The sequence below is a fragment of the Trichinella spiralis genome, assembly GCF_000181795.1.
Source record: "Trichinella spiralis strain ISS 195 chromosome Unknown Scfld4, whole genome shotgun sequence".
Taxonomy (NCBI): Eukaryota; Metazoa; Nematoda; class Enoplea; order Trichinellida; family Trichinellidae; genus Trichinella; species Trichinella spiralis.
The window spans coordinates 5,299,722-5,324,979 of record NW_003526943.1 but is presented as its reverse complement, the minus strand read 5'-3'; the positions used below and the strand labels follow the sequence as shown (position 1 = coordinate 5,324,979).

Here is a 25,258-nt window from a genome sequence, read left to right as displayed (position 1 = left end):
TGACCAAAAGTGAACGCCTTTTTCCTTATGTCTGAATCGATCAGATCCGACGTCGGATTGTCCACATCAGCGGCGAACAAATCACGTCCAGGTTTTTGTTTGACAACCTCAGTCGATCGTTGCTGTCGATGATGTTCATCTGCATTCTCGGCATGGCAGTGGATATCAATCAAACAAATTAACGACAATAATAAAGATGAAATTTGCATCACCGTTTTGTTGGGCAAAAGAAGATGAAAAAAAATGATTTTTGGTAAATCTTGTACAAATAAAGAATGATGCACAGAGAGAGAGGGGGGAGGGAGGGAGGGAGGGGATGTTGTAAGTAGATGAGCAAATGGATAAAGTCCAAATGCCGACGACCTCTCTCGAATTCGCTTCTTTGTCTTGGTACGACAAGCGGTTAGCCTGAAGCTCGTCGAACAGAGAAGACCAAACAACGCGAACAACAGCACAACAGACAAGGCAAAATGATGAAAGTGAAATAAATATTTAAAAAAATAATATGGGGAAAAAATTACTGAACCACGGTAATATTTACGGACAGACAGATACCAAAAACCAACCCTGTCACAATGACACGACGGCGTTCTTCGTCGTTGCGACCCGTTGAAACTATTGCAAGCGTTTGCTATCCAACCAGCATACTACAGTCGTGCAACCAGTTTTTACAAGCACATTTGTCTCATTTATACAATAAGAAAAACCTACAACCAAGAATCGGTCTGAAAATATAATTGCCGTCGACCCGGCCCGTCAATCGATCACCATACCGCTGCTTTTGATCTTCAAGCTATTCAATAAGAAGCTTCCTCCAATCAATCTCCATATTTATGACTCAATTGTCATTTCTGACCGGCAATATTTTCCTCTTTCTCTCTCTCTTTTAGCATTTTTTTCTCATTACTCCTACTCCAAGCAAACAATGTTACACTATAAAGATATATATATATATACATTTTTTATTTATATTTATCTGTGAAAAAACACAAGAATAATATGCGTATAAATTATAATTATTCGTTTCAATGTTTAGCTATGTTAAATATTGAAATTTTTTTTTCAAATTAAAATGCAACATTTACATGGAACAAATACAATGGAAAAAAAAGGTTGAATGTTAATTTCAAAATAGATATTCCATCTACCAGCAGTAGACTGCAAACAATTTTACCAGTTTAAACATTGGATTTAATGAACGAGTGGAATTTTTCAAAAGTGTTTCTATTTATATAGAAAATCGCGGCTGAAATTCAATCAATCAGTTTGAAGTACTTCAACAACTTCTACTCATCAATTTGTGTTAAAATCAACAACCAAAAATGCGCTTCAATGAAAGCGAAAATGCAGCGACAAAAAAACCAATTATTTACACTTATTTATTCATTTTTAAGAAAAAACGATTTTTTAATATTAAATTATTCTATCAAATCAAGAAGATGCAGTATTTGAATTTCATATCAATGCGCACTTACCTTAATATACATGTATACCAAGGATGTGCTCAAAGATATTAAACTCCATTCTCAATGGATAATGAATATAAATGCATCAGAAGTCTGAAAGCTAACATAAATGATACGCAAAATGCATCCAAAAAAGTTAAATGAATGCTAAGCTTATAATATTTTGTATTACATTGTAATTTTTTTGAAATGAAACTATGACAAGTGCAACATGTTTACTTTAGCAAAAAATGAAGCTTTGCTTGATCAAATATACAAATTTACACGCTTGGAATTCAGCATTTCACTTAATTGCAACCTTCTTAACAGAAAAATTTTAATATAATTTTAATTATATAATATCTTGATTATGATAATTTTATAATTATTATGATATAGATACTTATATTCTTATTATTACTTATTACATTCGGCTATTAATCAGAGGCAAAAAATATTAAAAATTGTTTTCATTATATTGAAAATTTTATCGGAAATAATTTTAAACAAAAGTACTTTTAGTATGACAATGTTAAATTTATAAAAACATAATAATACTAAAAAGCTGAAAGTCTCATAGCACCAAAAAAAGTTGATTTATTAATGTAAGTTTGTTTGTGACATCAGGGACGCTGTCACAGTTATTTTAACGATTACCCCAAATTCTTTTGCTTTAATTTTAAGATGATGAATAAAAAAAGGTTTGTAAATAAGAATTTTTAAATAAATTTCAAAAAAGGCAAGTAAAATTAATCACCAAGAATGGCTGTCGCGTATTGAGAGCAATTTTATAAACTTGTAAACAGCAGAATGAATAGAAACGATTAATTTTTTTTACCTCTGACTGCATGCATCTTCATTTGTCAAAAAATTTTTGCGAAGAAAGGTAGCAAAACTAATAAATAAATGCCACTGCTGAAGAATTTTTATATAAATTTAAAAACAAACAATTGTTTGCAAGCTTAACTTTATTGTTTCAGGAATACCTATTTCGCAATGCTATCAAGCTTTTGTCATTGAGTAAGTGGATGCTTTAAGAACTTGTAATTTCAAAAACTTTATAAGAATATAATACCGTCATCTTATTCCCTCCATCATTTTTTACAGTTCTTCAAGTAATTTCGTATCTTTAAATAAAATCATTTTATGAGTTTGCATTGCAAAAAACACTAGCTTTACAGGTTTACAAAAGCTATAGATAAAGTAGAAGCAAAACTTGCAAGTGCTTAAAGTAAACAGTGATCTTTGAAACAAACATTTTTAAAATAACAATGAAATAATGGACAATAACTTTATGAAATTTATTATAAAAGCCTTTACGCAAACGAATGTTTTTCGGTCGAGGAGTTCAATTTTTATAATTGATTAAAGATTATATGCGCACTTGTTACATTGATAGACAAAAAGCAGCTTCTGCAAATATCAACATGTTGTGCTGCGTTTGTTTAACAAATGCCACCCAGCAGCATCGCAGGTGAGACTTAATGCGGACAAAACCGCTTTGCAGAAAAAGAAATGCATTTTACCAAGGCCTTTCACAATTCGACGAGGATACATGTGATAAACTGTCAGTGAAGGGCATCAAAGAAAATATTTAAATTACGTGCATCATCTCTGTGCAAGCAACGACGCTTTCAAGTTATCACTCATTTCTACAAGATAGATGTTGTAAATACTTGTGTTATGCATTCATGTAAACAAAAGTTAGTTGACTTATTCTTGAACATGGTTAAAGAACTAAATAAAAATTAAAAATTAAAAAACCGATGCTATTAGAACATCGTTTATGTGATCACATCAAGGAGTTGCAGTAAATATTTGCACAAATGCATGCAAACAATAGACAAATTCAAAACTCTAACAACAAGACATTAAGAAATAAGAAATTTATAAAATTAAAAGGAAAGGTTATCATTGTATTAAATTTTATAAGATAATAATATTCAATTACATTAAAAAGTACCAAAATCGGAGTGAAAGTTACCAAATTTAAAAGTTATTATCGTTGGCTTCTGCGGGTTATGGCCAAGAAGCACACGTTCGTTAAATGCAATTTCATTTTTAAATGGACCCATTAATATTGTTTAATGAATCCAATATACCGGATGACACCATCAAAATAGGCATTCTGAAAAAGGAAAAGCGGGCTCGCAAAAGATTTTTTGCCAGTGAAAAGTGTCAAATTTATTCACAATGGCTGAACGCTAATTGTTAACGATAAAAATAACATTTTGTTAAATAAATATAAATTGAATAATTTGCTAAAATATTCAGTATCACAAAATATTTATGCTAATTTTATAATTGTAATTACTTCGTTATATAAAATCACAATTTATTTCTGAAACTTACATACTGTATGTACCTGCATTATACGTACCGTAATCTTACTGGTTGTTAACATTTTCGTGGAACTTTTCATGGTAGCGCTGAATTTCGTCATATTTTTTGAACAAAATCGGCATTAAATTTAGCATAAAAATATGGAGGTACTACTTTTTCCATCATTTAGCGTGTTAAATCAACTAAGTGGAGTATTTTGTAGTTTCATGTAATTTTATTCCAGTTTTCATATCCTTGTAGAAATCTATATTAAAATTTTTTTTCTGCAGTGTTATTTTTTCTGTTTATCATAATTAATTTCACTTTTTAGAAAAGTTTAAGGTAATGTTTAAAAAACAAAGCTTTTAAGCGTTTACTCGTACTGTTGAATTCAGTAATGTTATTATTATGTTTTACTTGATTCTGCGTTATTTTGTGTTGCATTGTTGGTAGTGGAAGTAATGTTAGAGTTATTTTTAAGTCATTTTTATCGAATTTCATGAAAAAAAACGAAAGTTTTGAGAAACAACATTAAAAGTTTTATTGCTAAACTGCAAGCGAAAATAGTAAGTTTTAACAAATTTAAAATATACGCAACCAAATAAAAGCTGTAAGATAAATCATTATGACTTTAATAAAACGATTTTTTGAAATAAAGCCTGCAGGAATGACATTTTCACTAAAGTATACATTGTTAACAGTAAAATTGAAAATCAAGTTGCGGGAGCAAGCAAAACTAAAATTAGTTGTAACTGTTTATATTGTGGATTCTAACAGTTTATAGTTATGTAATTTTACTGTAAGTTAGTGTATAATTATTTGTAATGTTCATATTGTGCATTAAAAAGTTGATTGTTACAATTGCATTTGTACATACGAATAGTTGCTGAAATGAATTTGATTTTGCAGGAAATTGATGAAATTGAAGTCCACGATTCAGATACAAGCGATTTGAGTGACTGCGTGGAAATCGGGGAAATCGCAGAAGTTGATTCAGTGAGTGAGGAAGAAGATGAATCTGAGTCGGACTGCAGTTCTGATGATGACGATGAGGTTAAATCACACGACGATGAAGCATTGGACGATACGAACAGCAGTACAGTAGCTTCGAAAGAGATTACGAAAAAAGTGAGGTTCAGAAATAAACGATCAAATGAAAATTTGTAAAAGTGAATATTATTTTGTTTTTTAGATTTACATACCTGGTCAAAGTCGACCGCTTAAAGAAGGCGAAGAACTTGTTTGTGATAAAACTGCTTATGTGATGCTTTCCTCATTTTACACCGGTGGAGCATTGTGATTAAGTTTAAGTTGATTGATTGCGTGATTTTTATTCATTTTTAGACTATCCATGCCTTTCTTTTGATCCACTACCAGTAAAGGCACCTGGATCCGATACGAAGTGTTCTTTTCCAATGGATGTGATGCTTGTTTCCGGTACTCAAGCGAGCCATCCAATGAGAAACAGAATCCATGTGATGATGCTTGGCAATCTGTTAGAATTGAAGGATGGTAGTTGTGAAGTATTCAGTTTAATAATGATAATAATAATTATTATTGAATTTGAATTTAGATGACGATGATTCACATAGTTCAGATGGAGAGGAGAAAAGTAGAAAAAAGAGAAAAAATAAAGATACAAAAATTTTCAAAGACATCACAATTGATCATCGCGGTGATGTAAATCGTATTCGGGTATAAGGAAAAAATTTCTTTTTTCTCTTGTTACACATCTTCAATTACTTGTATGATGTAGGCATGTAGAATTGAAACGACCACCCTGTGCGCAACTTGGAGTTCTTTGAAGAAGGTGCATGTGTGGAATTTGTCTGCCGCAGTGAAAGCTGCCGAAACAGTGTTTGGCAAAAAGTCTAGAGATAAATTGGACGAAAAGCCCGTTTTCACTTTTCACGGACACATGGATGAAGGTTTCGCATTGGACTGGTGTCGACATGTGCCAGGTATTTTCTTCGGAGGATACTGTGTTTAAATATTTGTTTATTATTACTTTTTATTTCAGGACAACTTTTAACCGGAGACTGTAAGGGAAATATACATTTTTGGAAAATGGTCCAAGGTGGCGAGTGGCAAATTGACCAGCGGCCATTCAAACAGCATCAATCATCGGTCGAAGATTTGCAATGGTCTCATCAGGAGGCGAACGTGAAAATATTAATAATAATTATTATCATGCAATCAATTTTTTAATTGCATTGCTAAAATTTTTCAGGTATTTTTTTCTTGTTCTGCGGACCGAAGCATTTTGGTGTGGGATTGTAGAATGGCGCCGAAGGATGCTTGCGTTTTTGGGATACCCGAAGCGCATCGCAAAGATGTGAACGTGATCAGCGTGCACCGTACTGAACCGTGGCTAGTGAGCGGAGGAGACGACGGTTTGTTGAAAGTTTGGGATTTCAGAAGAATTCAGGTGTTCGCTAATAAAGCTTTATATCCGTTTCATTTGTAATGTGGTCGTTAATTTTTTGCAGGGCTTCGGTCCGGTCGTGTTGTTACCATTTCACAAAGGACCTATCACGTCGGTCAGCTGGTGTCCACACGAGAGGAGTGTTTTCTGTGCTTCTGCCGAAGATGACGTGGTCAGCATTTGGGATCTTGTTGGCAACAGAGAAGAAAATGCTGACATGTTTGTTGTTGTTGTTGTTGTTGGGAAAGTGCAATAAAAAATTGTGAAAAATTATTTTCCATTTCAGATGCGACATGAAAATCTTGTCGAGGATTCCACAGCAGCTGATATTTCTCCACATGGGCCAGATTGATATAAAAGAAGTGAACTGGCATCCGGATCACGAGGGAGTTTTGATAAGCACCGCGTCGGATGCATTCAACATTTTTAAAACTATCAGTGTTTGAAGAATAGTTTTGTAATTTCTGTTATCATTACCACCACCATTGTGCTCATAAAGAACTCTGTGCGAATAAAAAAGAAACGGAAAATATTCAAATTCGAGTAAAAACTGACAGTACGATGATCGATGGTGATTTGCAAAAAAATATGTATGATTTATTTATTTTCTTGATTTACATCCTCTGCCTTTTTACTCACATTGTCTGTCAGTGCCCTTCAGACGATCTCGTATAGTTTGCAGTGCCGACTTGACGGCGTCGGTTTGCTTGTGCAAACTGAGAACCGTGTGCTGGAGTCGGCCGAGACGTTGACTGACCGACATCTCGGGCCTTGCGGCGCCGGTGCCGAGGCTCATTTCCAACTTTTGCTGCAAATTGACCAGTCGAGCCAGTTGGATTGTTTCGCTTTCGTTCATTTTCACCGACATGTCCACCAAATCGGCCGACTGTTTGGAACGTTTGAACGACTGCTTCGACGCCGAGAAGCGCAAATAGCAGAGAAAAGTGAGCGCAATTTTGTACTGGGCCATGGTTCGCTTGGGATTCGGCGGCGGTTTCGTGGGCCTACCGGTGGAGAGGTCCGGCGAACTGCCGCTGGTCGACGCCGCGTAGAACACCGGCTTCAGCTCCCCGCTCCCTCCGGACGACTCGTCCTGCTTGGTGGTGGTCGGGGTCGAATCGGCTTCGTCGGTTGGGTTCCGGATGCGCAGGTTCAACTTGGAGAAGGACCGTTTCCAAGCCGACGGTCGGTCGACGGAGTGCTGCCACTGGTGGAACAGCGACCACTCGCTGGCGTTGGGTCGGAGCGGAGCGGCTTCGGTATCGTAGCGGATCAGCTTGGGCAGCAGTTCCCGGCGCACCACGGTCAACTGGTCGAAGCGTCGGCCGACCAAGTGGGCACGCCAGAACGTCTGCAACACGGTGGCCGCGATCGGTATGTGCTGACGACGTCGCTTCTGGAGCTTCTTGTCCTGGACCAGCAGGGCCAGGCCGACGCCCAACACCGACGACACCAAACCGAGCAGGTTGACCGCCAGCCAGCACATCACGCTGGTGAACACTTTGCCGAACCAACCGTCCGGCGTGTAGTCGCCGTATCCGATCGTCGTGTACATGACTACGGTCAAGTAGAAGGCCGAAGGGAAATTGGAATTGTCGTCTTCGAGCAACCGGTGCCGGTCGTTGGTACTTTGCCACCAGGCGAGCACGGTGGCGATGCAGAGCAGCGTCAACGAGCCGAGGAAAGCGGCGGCTATCAATTCGACCCGGTGCAGCAGAAACAGCCGCTTCAACAAGTTCCACGTGTAACCGCTGCGGTCGAGGTGCAAAAAGCGCAACAAGTGGACGAAGATCAAATTTTGCAACTCCTGTCTGTCATCACTCCACTGGCGGTTCCTCGGATCCAGCACGTGGCAGAGCAGCAGTGTGGTCGCCAGTATGGTCAGGTCGACCAACGAATTGACGCTGGACATGTAGCGCAGCTTGCCTCGCCAGCCTCGGAATCGGTGGTCAATGCCGATAACCCACAGGCGGAGCAGAATTTCGCCCAGGAAGTAGACGACCAGCGTGAGTTCGATGGCGAACAGGCACAACTTGAGCATGTGGTCATCGACCCCGGGCTCGGCCGTCTCGATCAACAGATTGATCACCAACGAGGCGACCACCACCACGCAGACGGCCAAGTGGACGACGATGTGCGTCACGTGTTTCGGACATTCGAAACACTGGTACAAGATCCACCGGATGTCCTTCACTCGGAGCTTGTTCTGCAGCAGCATCAGCAGTTTTTCTTTCTTTCTCGTTCAGTTTACACCAAACCTACTGTTGTGGTAGATTATGCTTCTCCTATTGTTCTTGGTGCTTGTTGCAGTTTCTTGCCCAAAATGATCGAGCATATTCATTATCCGTCGACGGGTAAGGTGGAGAGAGGGGGACGACGACGAAGTGTTCGACAAGTGAAATTGAACAATTAGCACGTTGTACCAACCAACTCTGAACACGCCCGTGTCGTTGTTTGCTGCAAATACGGCTAGTGTATATGTACAGCGACCGGTTTTTTCGAACATGCGCTGCCAAACTGCACTTTTGCAATTGGAAATTTACCATTAAAACAACAAAAGTAGCCGATGATTGCAATGGGCAAAATTTTGCATATTATTATTATTATTATTATTATTATTAAATGAAATTCTTTTTCTCAAAGTGAAAGCAGAAATTTGGCAATTGTCCAATGTTGTAGTTGGTAGTAGTGGCCAGAGTAGGTTTTTGAGCATTTCAAAAAAAAAGAGATCACAATTACACACCTTCATCATTAATTGGTGAATGTCGAAATTATGTTCACGGTAAATGACCTGATTGAATTGACAAGTTCAGCGGTTGATTGTGTTTTGTTGAAGTGAACAATGGAATTTGTCACCATTTTGACCATCTTTTTTCAAAATTATTAAACTGCTTTTAAAAAGTTTCAAATTCAAAATTTCCCCATGATCGATTTAATTTGATCAATCGACCAATCAAACAATATGCAAAATTTAGCTTATTCTCGTCAGCTGTGATGGAAATAAAAAGTTTCACGTAACTGTTGTGGAAAATTATTACAACTACTGGTTTCCTTTTTCAATAATTCATAAATATGACAATTTTTTCTATTTTGCTTGGTAAAATAATAAATCAACTTTTGTAACTTATCAAATATTGCAAAAAATAATTTTTTTGATATTAAAGAACTGGTTTTAAATTTTGAAATTTGAAAAGTACAATTCGTAATTTGTGAATTATACATATTATGAATGCTTGTTTGGAATACGAAATCATGCGTAGCAAGTTATCAGGAAATTTGTCACGCGTGTGAAAATCTATACTAAAAGAGAATTCCATTATGCACGCAATATAGTATTCTCAATGGAATATCTTTTTTTTCCAATTTATCTACTTAACGGATTTATAAAAAGATATTCACTTATTATGATGGTACTTGTTATTATTATTACTCCATCAGAGCATGTATGTTTTCTTCCATCCAAACAATGCAAAATTATACAATATGCAAATTTTAAAGAATTTTTAAAAGTACAGATGGACAATTTTCAAAAAAAAAGAACAATATCACGCTGAATAACAGTAATCAATTTTATAGCTGTTATTATTTATCATACATATTACGAAGTATCAAAAACTGCACATTTGCACACGTTAAGATTGTACAACTTGTGGTCTTGGTATTTGCAATTCTGAAGGCAAGCTGTACCTTTTGTTAAATTCATCCGAATATAAATTTGGAATATCTTCTGCACCGGTCACTGGAGTTTGTCGGAGAATGATGGGAATGCTGGAATTCTTCTGCACAATTCTGTAATATTTGCATTTTTTCAATTGATTAATTCAATTGTGAAGGGAATTTGGAATTTTGGGAAGGATTGCATTTTTCAATCAATTTTTGCAATACTATTTTAAAATTGTTCACATGAAAACATATAATGGCTGTTTTTCAGTCAAACTTTTCAAATTCAAAAGTAATTTTCAAAATACGAATAACAACTTACTTTTTAATTCTGCAACACAGAAATATCACTGCAGTAAGTAATGCAAGTATAATGATCGCTTCAATTCCAGCAGCTATAACCAAATATAATGCAACTGATTCTAAATAAAAGTTTACATTATTAATAGAGTTAAAAAAATTTTTTTTATACAAAAGAAAAATAACATACTTTCCTCACATAGAACACCACCATAGGCCCATGGACATCTGAAAATATTATTTGTAATGTAGTATAGAATATGAAATAATGTGTAGATGATGAAATTCTTGCTTGCAATAAAATGGGACAGGGATAGTTTGTACTATACACGTTCCTCCATTATGACAATGGTTTTCAGTACACACTGAAATATCGAAAAATGAAATTTGTATGATATTGATTTCTATAAATAAATTCAGTACTATTTATACCAATATCTCTGAATTATCAATGTTATTTTATAATTTTTGCAAAATATGATAAAATAAATAAATATATATATATATCTAACAGGTATACTGACCTGCTTAATGAATAATTCGAAATTAAGCGTACATAAGTTAGTTAGCTGTACATACCATCAGTCATAAAGCTAAGTTTATAATAGTCTTTAGTGTGTTCATTAGTATTTATGGCATTGACACCGGACAATTCGGGCAGTATTTCAGCTTTGCTGATCAAAGTTAAAGTTGCCAAAGATAAAAGAATCTTTTTGAAATTTCCTAAAAAAATGCTCAACAAAGTAAACACGATAAATTCTGGGATAATTAATTCCAATATTCATTTTTGGGTGCATAAAAATAAATGTATGAAAGGAAAAATGTACCGTTGTAAGCAATAATAGCTTGCTTTTCTGTTTTCTTTTCCCACTACACAAACAAACAAACAAATAAAACAAAATATTCAGTTGCATTTCATTCATCAATAAGCAAATGAGAAATTTTGAAAAATTAATAACAACAACTGCCTCATTTAGTTAGCATAAATAAAAAGACTTACGAAAAATGCACATGATGATTTTCATTTTTATGTTAATTTAAATTTTCATAAATAATAAATCGTGTTCAAAAATGGAATAGAAAAAGGGAAATCTACTGCAGTGACTGCTTGAATAAAGAAGAATTTGGACGCTTGTACTGTGGAAGGTGAATTTCAAGAAAAATGCTCTTTTATCAGTTTGCTGATTCAACAAAACTTGCATTTTTATTAATGACTTTACACAAGCGCTTAAAATTCTGTCAGTGTCATACAACTTTTGCAAACAAGTAAATAAAGCAGATAAGGCTCTGCAACAAATAGTCAGTCGACATTTTGCAGATTATTATAATTATTACAGATTGCTAAAAGTCAAATGAATAATAATATTTTCATATTAATCAAATGATTGAAAAAAAAATAAAACTGAAATAAAATAAAAAGCATATTTTTCAAAAGATTTCAATAAATCTTGAACTCCGGATAGGTACAGTAAAAATTAAAAATAAAACCAAGAACACAAAATGAATTTCTCGTAAAATAATATAACGTAACAATCTTTTACACTTCAAGAAATGTCTGCTGAATGATAAGTAACAATGTGGGATATTTTCATAGCATTAGCATTTGAAAGCAACTTCTTTATCGTATCATCACTTTTATCACTTCATCACAAAACTTAAGCATAGTATTTAATATCATAAAATATCACATTTGCACAATTTCTACTACTAACTTTCAAATGCTTCAAAACTAAACTGCTATTTTACATCCAGATTTGACTTTTCAACATTTATTTCAAATAATAATTTCTCTTTTTCCTCTTTAGCACTCTTTGACATATTTTCAAAACAATATTTGCTGGATTTCGAGAAAATTTTTCACTGCACTTTCTTGCTGGTTGTTGAGGTCAATTTCTCATTGGCTACTTATTTATTGGTTTTTGTCATCTAATTGTTCATTGAATCAAATTTTTTTTTGTTTTGATTAACTGCTATATGTTTCACCTCATTGGTCCAAGTATTTCCATTTATGATTACGTAACTTTAGTAGTTACAACTTCTTATTACTTCTAAATTTTATTAAATTCATCTTTATCAAAATTTATGGAGTTTTCTCATTCACTTAAACCATGTTTTCTTAATATATTGTCAAGTATTTCAGAAATTAATTTTTTTCTTTATTCTATATTTTATTGCATCATAATGAAGTTGAATGAAATATGATAATAATAACTCAACAGAAACAACGAAAATTAAAATAGCAAATTTTATTTTTCAATGTTCAGTAAAGAACAGCCAACAATAGCAATAAACAACACGGTAAACGACACTGACAAAGTAAAAACGATGAAAAAGAATCGATAAAAAGCAACCAATAAAATATAATACAAAACTACCACTTGGAAGGTGCCATCAAATTGGTTCTGGCGTTATGCACATTAACGCCTCAAAAAGCTGCTCCTACCACTAGTGTACTCACCGTATATTAAAAAACTCAACACTGCTTTTCATCGAGCACTTTTATTTTCCTGATAGCACTCTTCTTAGTCATGTTAACAATGCAAATGTTAATGCGTTAATGCAAATGAACGTGAAATGAAGAAGCTTTAGCAGCTTTTCTACTCGGTGCCGTTCACTGCTTTCCTTCTGTCGAAAAGTGCTTTGCCATCATCAAAGTGCTTTACTTTTCGTTGTGAATGTGAACTGATTAATATATGCAGAGACTTTACTTGTAATGACAACACAATACCAAGCTAATGCATAACGCACACGAGATTACACAAACAGACAACGCACACACAGAAAGGCAATGCACACTGAGAGAACGCCGGAACCAACCCACGCACGCACACTGGTGACGTGGAAACTACTGCACTTACTGTAATATGTTCCTGCGCGCTCTTGTTGATAGCATGACATTTTTGATAGCATGACATCGCAATACATTATACTTTTATTTTTCCGCGTTTATAAATACTGTTCGAAAGAATGTTAACCAATAGTTGATTTGTTTGTCAGATAAAATATGTTTCAACTAGCAATTTTACGAGATTTATGCATAAGATGCTTTTCTGTTTGCCAGAAATTGTTCCGATGAGTAGCTAAAGGCGATTTTAGTACAATGGAAAAACCAACAAATGCTAAGTTGCCACAGCTGCAGTTGCCAGCTAAAACTCGCAGTGGCGATTTCTAAATCTTAGCATCGAATTCCTTTTCTAATGTTCTCTGAAAATATTTCTTGCTTGCAATCAAAGAATTGTATTTTATTCTTTGCGTAGTTTTGCTCTCTTTTACCAGTGTTATCGTTTTCCCTCTTGTTTCATTTAAATAAAAAATAATCTGGAATTTCATTTAAAAATGAATGAACGTATTTGTTTATACATTATGTGTAAATTATGCAAAATATTTTTTTCAACATCTGTACTAAGCCGACTTTACAGTTGACTAATACTCAAGTTGCAATACATCGGAGTAGTGTATTGTAAAGTATTTTATTTTTAGAATAGAACTTGTGTGCCAATAAGTACGGTAAAGTAATTTGTTTTTACTATGGTTGTTGTGTGCGTTCTGATAGAAAGCACTTTTATATAAACCTGTATTGTTGGTTGTATCTCTTGTAGTTTACTGTCTATTACTTGTAGACTGGTATTAGCGAATAAAATAGTTTATCGACACCGATCGCTTGATAAAGAGAACAGAATTATTGTCGTTGATCTGTAGAGCAAACAAATAAGAGTCGATCAACTTCCCACCATATACGGACGAGTTGGGTATTTACCTGAGTATCGAAACAGAAGAATCTTGAAGATTTTTGGTGCCGCTAGTTAGGAATCAAGACCGGCTCATAGAATGAAACTTCAAACTTTGAAGAAGCAACTTCGCAGTCGAATAATTCTGTTTGAAGGGTGGATATCGGACATTCGCAAATTTTGTACTGATTCTGATGTTTCGAAAGTACGCAGTTCCATGAATGAGTTAGAGAGGATCTACGATGATATGAGTAGTCTTAAAAGAGAAATAGAAGAGTTCCTAACAGAAGAAGAGGATGACAATAGCGAAATAGAAGCGTGGCATAAATTAGAAGAAACTATGGTAGAAATACGATGTCTAGCTGAAGAAACTCTTAACGGACGTGCTGAAAATACTCCACTATTGCTTTCTTGTGCAGTAAGGAATGCAGCTATATCTTTGAGAAGAAACATGACAGCAAAGGATCCAACATCTGAGAAGATGAACAAAACGGTAAGAAGAAGGTGCGCGTTTTGTGGCAGAAAAAAAGACAGAAAAGTTAGTACCTGTTGCAGCAAGTGTAAAGTACCGTGCTGTTGTGATCACATGTATATTTTTTGTGAAAGTTGCTGTAATGAGCCCAGCACGTCATAATAAGTGTATCTGAATTAGAGAGGCTGTTATGTTGCATTTTTTACCACGTAAAGGTATGGAAATTATTGTAACTGGCTAATTTTTGATTAAACAACATACAAATGACTTAATACTATAACCTTTACAAGGAACTGAAATTATTCAAGATTTCTCTCTTGGGGCCAAAGTGACTCTTGGAATCCAAAACGTACATAGCCTTAATTGTCCATCAGAGGGTTGAAGAAAAATAAGCGCACAACAGTACGCAGCTGCCAGTCTACGAAATTCTAAGATTTTACGGAAATGTTTTGGAGTGGATAAGTCCTTTTTAGAACAGTTTGACGACACTGTTCAGAAGTGTAGAGATCTGTCAGATATGGCGAAGTTCTTGTATTTACGGAGAGCGTTAGTTGAGGAAGCCTATAGATATATCATATATAGCATATAGCATATATACATATAGCAGTAAGCGTGCTTCCTGTTTACAGCGGACAAATACGTAACCGCTGTCGAAAGCAATTTATACAGCAGCGGCTATTGTAATCGAACTGATTAAGGAGAAACTGCCGACAAGCATTTGAAGACGATGGAAGCATAGGTTTTAGCTGACTCATCCGCGTTGTCCCAATTGAAGCCATATTTTAATTTCTTGCAAGAACAAGTAAGAATCGAAAATGTGTTCATTTAACTACTGGGGGATATTTGAATTCGAAGTTCATGATTCTGACAAAATGACCAAACTATGATAGCTCAGCATCCGCGGTCGTAGTGAACATGAAAGCTCCAACGTATTGTTTAATAGTAGTCAGTTTCACGATATAATTCATTGTATTTCACAGCCAGCTACGAACGCCGTTGGAGAGTATCGCAGCAACACGGCTTATGCTATAAAGAGATACCTGCAAAAGAATCATACTGGCAAAAAATGCCCTAATACGAATGGTGATAGTTGCTGTCATAGATTGCTAAACATAGAACAGTCAAAGAACACTACAAGTCAAACAATATTGAAATCGAAATTTACAGCTGGTATGTAGTATAGGAAGAACATCCACGTTGGTTTAACACAGAGTTATAAAAAGGATTTTGATCATGGTGATTTGCTCACCGTGTTGAAATCTGCGAAAGCTAGAATTTACGGAGAAAGAGGCGATCATATGACCGTGATGCGTCTGCTCTACATTGGATCTCAAAAGTTGTCTATAAGAAAGGATGGTACAGACACGAAAGTCTTGGACTGTCAGGAAGATTTAGAAACTATATATTGTCAGGATTTGGTAAATTAAATGAACCCCCAGACGTTTATGGCGTGTAAAATTCGTCATCAAGGGAATGTATTTAGACTCAGAATCGAAGTTCGTAAAGGCCTTGTCAGTCCTTAAAATCAGTGACAACTTAATCCCCCAACCCAGCGATAAATAAGTTCGAACATTTAAAAAATGCTCAGTTAGCAGATTTTCAGATCACGATGAATATTCACGATTTTTTGCTCGTGTTGACATCTTGATTGGAATGGAATACTTTTACGGTTTCGTATTAGATGATGTCAAAGAGGATCACCTCAGAAACCAGTAGCTGTCAAATCAACATTTGGATGGATCGTCTGTGGCCTGACGCTTATTACTAGAACCATTTTTGACAAACGTTATAAAACAATCATCAAATGAAAACCTCCTTTACTTTTTTGAATGGGAATCAATTGAAATAATCGATGAACTATATCTTCTGGCATAGAATCCACAAATATTTACAGCAAATGGTGTATTCAATGCTATTATTGGATGAATGTTGAATATTTTTCGTTATGGCAAAATGGCGATTATGCAACACAAAATCATGCTTTATTACCGGAAAATAGCAGTAACTTTTTTGAAAGTTATAACGCACAGGATATTAAGTATTTAATGGTGCAAAGTATTACAACAGAGTTGTAATAGAAATTTCAGTTGAATGGTGAACATTCAAGCATGAATGGGCTTCTAGAAGATATGATAGATAGAGTAGAGCTAACAATTTGCAAGGAAATTCTGAATCTTCGTGAAAATTTTGTTATGTACTACCAAGAAATCTAGTTAGAAAATGAGTTACAAAACTAGTTAGATTGGATTACGTAATAGACTGGTCAGACTGATTCCAGAGGTTGTTTTAGAGTTGTTGTAAGATTAGTTAGTGTTTTGTGTGTGTTGTGACAGTTGCTTGTGTATTCATTTTTAATCATTAAAAAGTTATTGCACGTTGGCACGAAATACAATAGATTTGTAATATGGAAAAAATTCTCCAAGAAAGATAATTCAAATGAGATTCTTATCGAATCCACTGGTCAGTAGAACGTATTCTTGAACGTTATAAAGAAGAAGACGGAACAGTTCGATGGACAAAGGCAAAGACCGCGATGTGTGGGCGTGGTTAAACGACTTTATACGGTTAAGTTAGATGCGGCAGATATGTGATGGACCACATCCATGGCCGGAAGTGTTAAACATATTTTTAGTATAAAACTTGCGTATCAGTAAGTACAGTAAAGAGTAGTTAGTTTTTTCCATAGTGTTAAGATAGTCTGGTATTGTTATATGGATGTGTGTTGTCGTTTGTATCTCTTTGTAATTTAGTGCTTATTACTCGTATATTGATTGGTATTAACGAATAAAATAGTTGATAAGGAGAACAGAATGATTGTCGTTGATCTGTACAGCAAACAAATAAAAATCAATCAATTTCCCTCGAAGCACTGACCATTTGCTCATTTACCTGAGCATCGAAATAGAAGAATCTCGAACAACACATATGCATGTGTACTTTTAATATAGCTTTTGTTCAGAGTAATTTTGCTTTAAGAATAAATTAAGAATATATATATAATACTAGTACTACGTTTTACACAGCATTTTAGTAATATTTTTTGACAAGTAATAAAAGAATACAAATGGTAGTAAACCATTGGAATGAAAGTTTATTGATAATAAATAACTAATATCCAAAATTGTATTCTTTAAAATTATTGACAATTAAACGAATACATTTGCCATAGTTTTGTATGATATTCATTTACTCTAGATTAATATGAATAAAAATAATTTTGTCTAATTTCTGCCAATTATCGTTTCTTTGAAATGAAATTTGTTTTTCAACTTAGCAAATTAATTTTTCAGCTTAATTTATTGTTATTGTTTTTTTCTGTTAAACTGAAAATTTTCCATTACACAATTAAGTCGACGCTTTTCCGAACAAAAAAAATGGACTTTTTGTCGATTATGAAAGTGAAATTTTTTTGGGCGTGGTCATAATTTTATAAGTTAAATTTTCGACAACAGTTCTATTCTTTTCTATTCGATTCTATTTTATTATGCTGAAAGTTGAAATTTGATTTGAAATTTAATGCTCGACAAAAGCAACACATAAATTGCAGGAAATAGCTGTCAAATTGACATTTGATTTGGAAAAGTTTGCAGCGGCTTTTTATGCAATTAATCGGAAAATAGCAAGGCAAATAAGTGGCTTGCAAAAATTCATGACCGACGTGGAATACTTTACGATTGTGTCAATTGAAAATTGAAACTTTCTCGCTTTTCCTTTTTACACTTTCTTAAACTGTCAACATAAAATATGCCGTAATAAAAAATTTGTTTTTTTTGTTTTTCCAACTATTTTTCTCCAAACGAAAAGTTTTTTCCGAAAATTGTTCCATAATTTGAAATTTAATTTCTGTTTTGTTTCTTTTTCATTTTTGAAATAATTTTTAAAATTGAACAAATTCAAAAATTGATCGCTGCGTTTTCAAACGAAATAAGCTTGACCAAGTCAACATCTGCGCAATGTCGAGAACAACGATCATAAAGTGGAAGCTTTCAACTTGTCTGTCAGAAGTGCTCAAGTGAAAATAATTTCCCTTCTCTATTTTAAATAATAATTTATAACACTGTTTACGATGATAATGAAACTTGAAATACAACAACAACAACAACAACAACAACAACAACTAATGTACAGTTGAAAATTTTGCACAAAAAACAACTGCAGGTTCGATTGATTTCGAGGATAAAAAAATTTTATTAAAAACATTATCAATTAATTAATTGCGATGACAAAAGAAATTTTACAGTAAACAATGAAGCTCACAAAAGCAGAAATAATTCAACTAAAATAACATTTACAAAAAACGTCCAAAATAGAGATTATTTTCAACTGTTCACTTTATCAGTTGAGTGTTGAAGAAAATGAATCTGTGCCGATCATTTGTGGAATTAAATTGTAAAATCTTTATAGCTACAGTAAATTTATTAGTAAATTTACTTCATTCGTTTTTTAGAAATATTCGTCCATCGCGCGTTGTTCATTTTCAATTCTTTGAAAAGTGTGATCATGATACTTTATCATGAATAATTTTACTGTCAATTTTAAGTAATATTATTTTTATTTTCACATAATTTAAATTTACATTAGTACAAATTAAAAAGTTCAATCAACTTTCTGCATCGTCAATTAATTTTTCAACAATTCTATAAATATGATAATGAATAAATGTTTTTAATTGTTATTTCAATTTATTTTTTAATTTTAAAATGATAAACCTTGTATTAAAAAGAAAGTAAATTTTTTAAAATATGTTTTATGCTAGTTTTGTGCATTTTAAATTTACTTAACTTGCATTTCAACAATGTACAATAGGTTCAATTTCTTGTTTCACTTGTTGTGTTGTGTGCCTCCTTCATTTGACAATTTTTTGTTGAATCAGTTGAACACTGTCAAGTGTTTTTCATTATTATTTTGTGCATGCGTTTGGTGAAACTTTTCATGAAATGTTGGTTTAATATTGGAATTTCTGTTTTGTTATTTTCCATTATCGCATCAGTGTTTAAGATGATTATTTTTAATAATCGAGATTGATTTGATTTGAATTTATCATTTGAATAAAGTGTTTTTTTTTAATTTTTAATTTATCAACTTCAACATTGTGCTTTTAAATGAATGAAATATAGTTTCCAATGTTGTATATGTGAGATTATAATTTTAATTCGTTTTCAACGAATTGTTTCTTCTTCTTCTTTATTTTGTTAATTTATTTTTAGTTGTATCCGAGTTATATATTCTTCAAGATGGGAAGAGTGGCGAATACGGCAAAATCTGTGCAAAAGAAAGAACCAATTTTAGCTGCTCAAGTAGAAGAGGAAAGCACGGATGCAGCGAGCGGTAAGTTGAATAAAATTAATATTATGTATTCGATATGAATATGTGAAATTCATTATTTTGGAAGATTTTTTTTCATGAAACTCAATTGTAAAATTGTTACGATAATTGTCCGGTTGAATTTATCAATCTTGGAAAGTGATAATTCGATATGTTTAAATCATTCGAATTTTTAATATTGTTTAATTTGTTTAATTATTTAAAAGCAGTTCAAATGAAGAAACCGCCAAAAAGAGCAGTGAAAGCGGTGACGAAGAAAGATGAAGAAAGTTTGAAAAAACCGGGAAAGAGCAATGCAGGTGAAAATGTTTTTTGAATTTGGTACATTTTTGGAGGTGAAATGTAATTTTTGAATTAATAAATAGGCAAATCGAAAACAAGTGAAAAAAAGAGCGAAGCAGCACCGCCAACTGCTGCTGGGGCGGATGAAGTTGAATCGGAGAAAAAGCCTGTGAATTTGAAAGAAACTTCATCGACTATATCGAGTATTAATCGTAAATGAAAATATTTTTTTTCAATTAAATATAAGAAAATAATTATAAATATTAAGAAGTTGACAGAAAATGTGGAAATACAATAATTTATCATTATTATTATTATACGAATGTGAATGTTTTATTGTATGAGGATGTCGTTTATTGATAAAAATCTCTTTTCTTTCAGAAATTGCAACAACATCCAGAGCTAAAAGAGGCCGACCACTTGGTAGTGCTGCTGCTGCTGCTAATAAATTAGAAGACAAAGCAGATGAAGCCGTCAAAGCTGCAGAAGATGAAAATAAAAAAAGTAAAAAAAACAATAATAATAATAATAAATTATTATTAAAACTGCTTTTACAATTAATTATTTTAAAGATGCAGGCAACAAGAAAAAAATGACAAGACAAAAAAGCAGCTCCACAAATGTGAAGAATAAAATTGTTGAAGGTTAGTTAGTTTCGTGTTTGTAATTTTTATTTTACATTTTGCATGTACACATGTGATGAGTGAAATAATTGCAGAAGTGAAAGGGAAAAAAGTGAGAGGAAAGAACGCCGCCAAGATTGAGGAAAAAGATGACAGTGAAGAAAAAATCACTGACCAAGGTATGCAAATTATTTATGAAGATAAATTATATTTTTTTTTGAATTTGAAAATAATGCATTTCAGGTGAAAACGAGCCGTCAGTTTCGGTTGCTGCAGTGAATTCGCGCCAATTGAAAAAAAGGACCAACAGCAGCAACAGTTTGCCTAAAGAAAAAGAAGCTGCTGCAGCTGATATGGCAAAAGAAAAAGGTAGTAGTAGTTTTATTTTATGTTTCTAATTATAATTATTATTATATTTTATTGTTAAGATGTCAATGCTGATAAAGGTTTAGATTTGGAAGCACCACCGAAAAAGCGTAATGTTGCCACAAAAAAATCTGCAACCGTTGTTGCGAAACAAGGTAAAAATTATGCATAATAATGTATGAATAAATAGATTAATAATTGTTGCTGTTTAGAATCGGACAAAACTGAAGAGAAATCCGCTTCAGATGGGATACTTAGTAGGGATTAGTGTTATGATTAGATTTGTCTAAATTGTTTGTTTGTTTGATGTAGAAACTGAAAAAGGAAATGCTGAAATACCGGCTGCATGGTTTGAACAAGCAAAGCAATCTTTGTCTGCTAGTGCAATAGATAATGTTAAGAAAAGCTCGAAACTGATCGGTGGACATTTAACTACAAAGGGTACAGAGATTTATGATCGATTGATTGATTAATTAATTAATTATTTCTCACACATGCAGCAGGTAATTTTGCTTGTTGTTTTCAGGCTCGTTGGGCAAATTGCCAGAAAATGCGGCTGTTGTTGGATGTCGATCGTTTTCGTTGTTCCTGCGTTCCAATATGAACTGGAAAATTGTACCGTTGAAAGAGGATATGGTGGCCAAGTTCAAGGAAAATTGTGAAAAATACGGCTTCGACGCTAGACACATCATGCCGCACGGTTGTTATCTTTTGAACGCAGTGTCCACCGACGCCGATATATTTCGCAAAACTTGCGAAACGCTGCTTTTCGAAGTGCAATCTTGCGAAAAGCTTGGAATCAAACTTTACGCATTTCATCCCGGTTTAAAAATATCCCAATATTTATTTATTTATTTATTTATGATAATTTTAAATTTTTTTGAGGTTCCACTCGAGGTATTGTTACCATAGATGAAGCGTGTTCTCGAGTTGCGAAAGTGGTGAATGAAGTTATTGCGCAAACGAAAGATGTGGTGATTAGTATGGAAAAAAATTTATTTATTTTATTTTTATAAATCTTTTTTTTGAATAAATTTTTGTTTCCAGTGTTGGAATGTATGGCCGGTCAAGGATTTACAGTAGGAAACAAATTTGAAGACTTGAAAAAGATAATCGACTTAGTTGAAAATAAAGATCGAATTGGAGTCTGTTTCGATACATGCCACCTTTTTGCAGCCGGTTTTTATTTTAGCGCATTATTTTCTTCTTTTTTTTTTTGCTATGCATAAATATGATCACTTCTTTCTGTAGGTTACGATATAAAGAATAAATACGAAGAAGTGATGGAAGAGTTCGATAAGATTATCGGTTTTCGATATTTGAAAGGTGTTCATCTGAATGATTCAAAAGGTGAAAAAGTTTTTAATAATATTATTATTTAATATTAATTGTTATTGTAGGTGTTTGTGGTTCTAAAGTTGATCGTCACGAAATAATTGGAAAAGGAAAAATAGGCGAAGCGATGTTCAAAAAATTAATGAATGATCCTCGTTTTGACAACATTCCTATGGTTCTCGAAACTCCAGCAGAGTGCTACACCGAAGAGATTAACTTGTTGTATAACATGATCGATTAAGCATACTTTTCTATTTATTGTGAACTGTAATAATGTATTTAATCATATTTATTTATTCGTATGTATGTGTGTGTGTGTGTCTTACGTACAGACAATGACATATTATTATTATTATTATTATACTTTTATTTTGATCAAATCATTTTCATATCATCTGTATAATCATTAAGATGAGAGTAATATTTTAAATTACAATACTTACATACAGTATTTACAATTGTGGTTTAGACTTTTACACAGTTTGGTGTTTTAAAAACAAGTTTTAATAAATAAAATGCAAGGGTGCACTGTGCGTGTGTGTGTGTGTGTGTATATTTGGAATTGGGTAGTGGAATAAAAATAGAATAGATTTTTGAATGATCTGTAAAATTGTATGTAAAACGATATATATTATATATATATGTATAGAACTGAACACTAAAGTTGATAAGAATTTATGATGAAATATTATTCCAATTGTCAGTAGGTTTGTTTTACTTGCTTGATTTCAATGTCAACTAGTAGTTCGTGTGCATGTTGTTATTATAAAAGAAAATGTTGATTGAAGAAGAAAATGTTAATAATAGAATCCAAATATCGTAGCAGCAGAAATTAATAGAGAGTAGAGTAGAAAAATTGAAAATTGCATGTGTTTTTCTTTCAAATATTCTCTGATCATATATTTTGTATAAAATAATTCTGAACGAGCTTACAACAAAACAACATACGCAATGAAACTTTGTTGCTGAAATTGATGATTGAAATGAAAAAAAAATGGTTTAAAATATCGATTAAAAAAAAATTCTAATTTTAGAAAAATTGTTTTAATTTCAAGGAAAATAAAAACTACAGTAATCCAACGTCTGCGTTTGGAAGTTTCTTCAAGTTGTCGAATTGAGATGTGAAAAATCGAAACTTTCATCCAAATTGTTCTTTTCGTTATATAGTTGGATTTGTGATTTTATAAAAAAAAAATTTTTTTTCCAGTTTTGTACAAATTATTAGAAAAAAAAGATGATGATTGCATGTGAAAATTGCAAAACCATTATGCAATAAACAAATGGGAAATTTTCAAGCGTCTCTCTTTCTGTCTGTGTTGCGCAAATGTTTACCGAAGTGGAAAATTTTGAACAAAAGCTTTCCACTGATAATGGTTGCAATCAAATGAAATTTATTAGACGTAACAATTTTTATATTTGTATAAAATGTATGCAATTTGTCTTGGAAAGGGCATTTTTGTTCAATCCTGTTCACGTTGAACGTGTTGCCTGTGCAACGAACGAACGAACGAACGAACGCATCAGCTGTTGGTTGGTTGGTTGGTTGCTGTTTGGCTTCTTGGATATTTCCTCTTCCTCCTCCCCACTTCTCCACACCCTATTTTCCCCTTATTCATTCGTTTTATGTTGCTTATATTGCAGACGACAAGTGGAATATTGCACAGTCGATGGCCGTCGAAAGTGTGCACAAATTTATCACATCTTTCTCTTATGTCTGTTCAATTTTGAGCGCTCTCGGCATTTGCACCGTCGTACTGGCTCTGATCACACCCGAATGGAGCATGATTCGAATTCAAGACGTTGCAACAGATGGAACAGGTAGAAAAATGATAATTGAAATTTACAAGTAGAATAATAATTTTCTTTATTTCTCAAGAAAATAATATCATTTCCAACTGTTGCGAAATGATTTAAAATTAAAATTAACAAACCATTGTTCAGTTTGAGAATGAAAAAATGTTCATATTAAATTTTGCTCATCTCAGCGGTTTCATCGCAACAACTGTTCACATGATCGCGAATGTACTTTCTCACAAACAGTATGTGCTTTCTCATTTAGTACTATCCAGAAACGTAATCACGTGCTAGAAGTTTAATATAATAATAATAATAATTTTGATGTGATTTTTTGTTTCAATTTCCAAGGGTACAGCTCGAATAATGTTGCACAGTACAGCGTACCGTTGACCGCGCTGTTGGCTGAAATCGAATCCAACGATGCGAATCGTCCGTCTAGACGGAAAATCGTCTCGACCGAATTGGAATCTTACACCATGGCCCTGTCGACGTTGGTACTGCTCTGCGCCGCGCTGACCATCGGCATCTTGAATACGGTCGTCTCGCTCGGCTACGCCCGCAAGCCTGAACGCAGCCAAATTGCCGGCATCATTTTCAGCTGCTCGGCGTCGTTGTTCCTGTTCGGCGGTCTGGTGATGTTCTACGAAGGCTCTGCCGAAATATCCAACCAAATCACATTCCAAAACAACTTCGTCATCAACATCAACCGGGTGACGTCTTCATTTTGGCTAGCTTTCGCCGGCTTCATGCTATTCGCCGTCTGCTTGACTTTGCACATGGTCAATTCGGTTCTGCTCTGCTTCTGCTGTCCGCAGCTCGAAAAGTACAAACAGATGCAACAAACCGACGACACACCGTCCAAAGACTACCCCGGACTCTTCTTCGGCGGTACAATACTGTAGTAAAATGAAAATACACAGAAAAAACAATCGAACATTTTTCCAACGGTTCAAAATTTCATCAAAAACTTTTAAGAAAAAACAAAATCACCCACCTTTTTCGTCACCTTTCACAATTACAGTATGACATAAGCTTACGTGATTTTTTTTAGTTACAGGAGGAAAACATTTCCTCACTTATACAATAATAAAATGCTTGCTGTTCGACTTTTGTGTAGTTTTTTATCTGTATTTTTATTTTATTTTTTTTATCTATTTGTGTATTTCATTTAAATCAAT

General features: G+C 33.7%; 5 protein-coding genes across 5 annotated transcripts; 4 read left to right on the top strand and 1 right to left on the bottom strand.

Moving 5' to 3' along the window:
• The first annotated feature begins 2,821 nt into the window (after positions 1-2,821).
• On the top strand, positions 2,822-8,605 carry Tsp_01307 (conserved hypothetical protein). The gene is made up of 11 exons (XM_003377086.1): positions 2,822-2,884; positions 4,677-4,895; positions 4,960-5,053; positions 5,112-5,279; positions 5,341-5,447; positions 5,575-5,728; positions 5,788-5,930; positions 5,998-6,171; positions 6,257-6,411; positions 6,479-6,632; positions 6,875-8,605. Exons 1-11 carry the CDS (start codon positions 2,822-2,824, stop codon positions 8,603-8,605), a joined length of 3,162 nt encoding a protein of 1,053 aa, XP_003377134.1.
• Positions 8,606-9,824: 1,219 nt separating this feature from the next.
• Tsp_01308 (conserved hypothetical protein) lies at positions 9,825-11,970 on the bottom strand. Its single transcript, XM_003377085.1, has 7 exons — positions 11,899-11,970; positions 10,980-11,022; positions 10,732-10,875; positions 10,484-10,517; positions 10,343-10,380; positions 10,175-10,274; positions 9,825-9,981 (listed from the first exon to the last, which is right to left on the bottom strand). Exons 1-7 carry the CDS (start codon positions 11,968-11,970, stop codon positions 9,825-9,827), a joined length of 588 nt encoding a protein of 195 aa, XP_003377133.1.
• A 2,010-nt stretch (positions 11,971-13,980) lies between these two features.
• Positions 13,981-16,427, top strand: Tsp_01309 (conserved hypothetical protein). Its single transcript, XM_003377084.1, has 4 exons — positions 13,981-14,373; positions 15,333-15,522; positions 15,956-16,064; positions 16,247-16,427. The coding sequence occupies exons 1-4, from the start codon at positions 13,981-13,983 to the stop codon at positions 16,425-16,427; spliced, it is 873 nt and encodes a 290-aa protein (XP_003377132.1).
• A 1,997-nt stretch (positions 16,428-18,424) lies between these two features.
• On the top strand, positions 18,425-22,524 carry Tsp_01310 (DNA-(apurinic or apyrimidinic site) lyase). Its single transcript, XM_003377083.1, has 17 exons — positions 18,425-18,474; positions 18,800-18,818; positions 19,560-19,680; positions 19,884-19,976; positions 20,043-20,171; positions 20,341-20,463; positions 20,532-20,603; positions 20,678-20,761; positions 20,826-20,951; positions 21,011-21,103; positions 21,161-21,205; positions 21,261-21,389; positions 21,475-21,771; positions 21,834-21,929; positions 21,996-22,127; positions 22,200-22,298; positions 22,349-22,524. Exons 1-17 carry the CDS (start codon positions 18,425-18,427, stop codon positions 22,522-22,524), a joined length of 1,884 nt encoding a protein of 627 aa, XP_003377131.1.
• Positions 22,525-23,950: 1,426 nt separating this feature from the next.
• On the top strand, positions 23,951-24,982 carry Tsp_01311 (conserved hypothetical protein). The gene is made up of 2 exons (XM_003377082.1): positions 23,951-24,101; positions 24,429-24,982. Exons 1-2 carry the CDS (start codon positions 23,951-23,953, stop codon positions 24,980-24,982), a joined length of 705 nt encoding a protein of 234 aa, XP_003377130.1.
• Positions 24,983-25,258: the final 276 nt, after the last annotated feature.

Bases quoted from the DNA above. Each gene is read 5' to 3' on its own strand.
- Tsp_01307 (XM_003377086.1), top strand. From the start codon at position 2,822: ATGCGCACTTGTTACATTGATAGACAAAAAGCAGCTTCTGCAAATATC. The intron at 5,729-5,787 runs GTATTTTCTTCG...TTTTTATTTCAG, and splicing joins CTGGTGTCGACATGTGCCAG to GACAACTTTTAACCGGAGAC. The intron at 6,633-6,874 runs GTTTGAAGAATA...TATAGTTTGCAG, and splicing joins ACATTTTTAAAACTATCAGT to TGCCGACTTGACGGCGTCGG.
- Tsp_01308 (XM_003377085.1), bottom strand. From the start codon at position 11,970: ATGTCAAAGAGTGCTAAAGAGGAAAAAGAGAAATTATTATTTGAAATA. The intron at 10,518-10,731 runs GTATGTACAGCT...TCGATATTTCAG, and splicing joins ACTTAGCTTTATGACTGATG to TGTGTACTGAAAACCATTGT. The intron at 10,381-10,483 runs GTGTATAGTACA...TAATATTTTCAG, and splicing joins CATTGTCATAATGGAGGAAC to ATGTCCATGGGCCTATGGTG.
- Tsp_01309 (XM_003377084.1), top strand. From the start codon at position 13,981: ATGAAACTTCAAACTTTGAAGAAGCAACTTCGCAGTCGAATAATTCTG. The intron at 14,374-15,332 runs GTAAGAAGAAGG...TGTATTTCACAG, and splicing joins CTGAGAAGATGAACAAAACG to CCAGCTACGAACGCCGTTGG. The intron at 16,065-16,246 runs GTAGCTGTCAAA...AAATATTTACAG, and splicing joins GAGGATCACCTCAGAAACCA to CAAATGGTGTATTCAATGCT.
- Tsp_01310 (XM_003377083.1), top strand. From the start codon at position 18,425: ATGAAACTTGAAATACAACAACAACAACAACAACAACAACAACAACTA. The intron at 20,464-20,531 runs GTAAAAAAAACA...ATTATTTTAAAG, and splicing joins AGAAGATGAAAATAAAAAAA to ATGCAGGCAACAAGAAAAAA. The intron at 21,104-21,160 runs GTAAAAATTATG...GTTGCTGTTTAG, and splicing joins AACCGTTGTTGCGAAACAAG to AATCGGACAAAACTGAAGAG.
- Tsp_01311 (XM_003377082.1), top strand. From the start codon at position 23,951: ATGGCCGTCGAAAGTGTGCACAAATTTATCACATCTTTCTCTTATGTC. The intron at 24,102-24,428 runs GTAGAAAAATGA...TCAATTTCCAAG, and splicing joins CGTTGCAACAGATGGAACAG to GGTACAGCTCGAATAATGTT.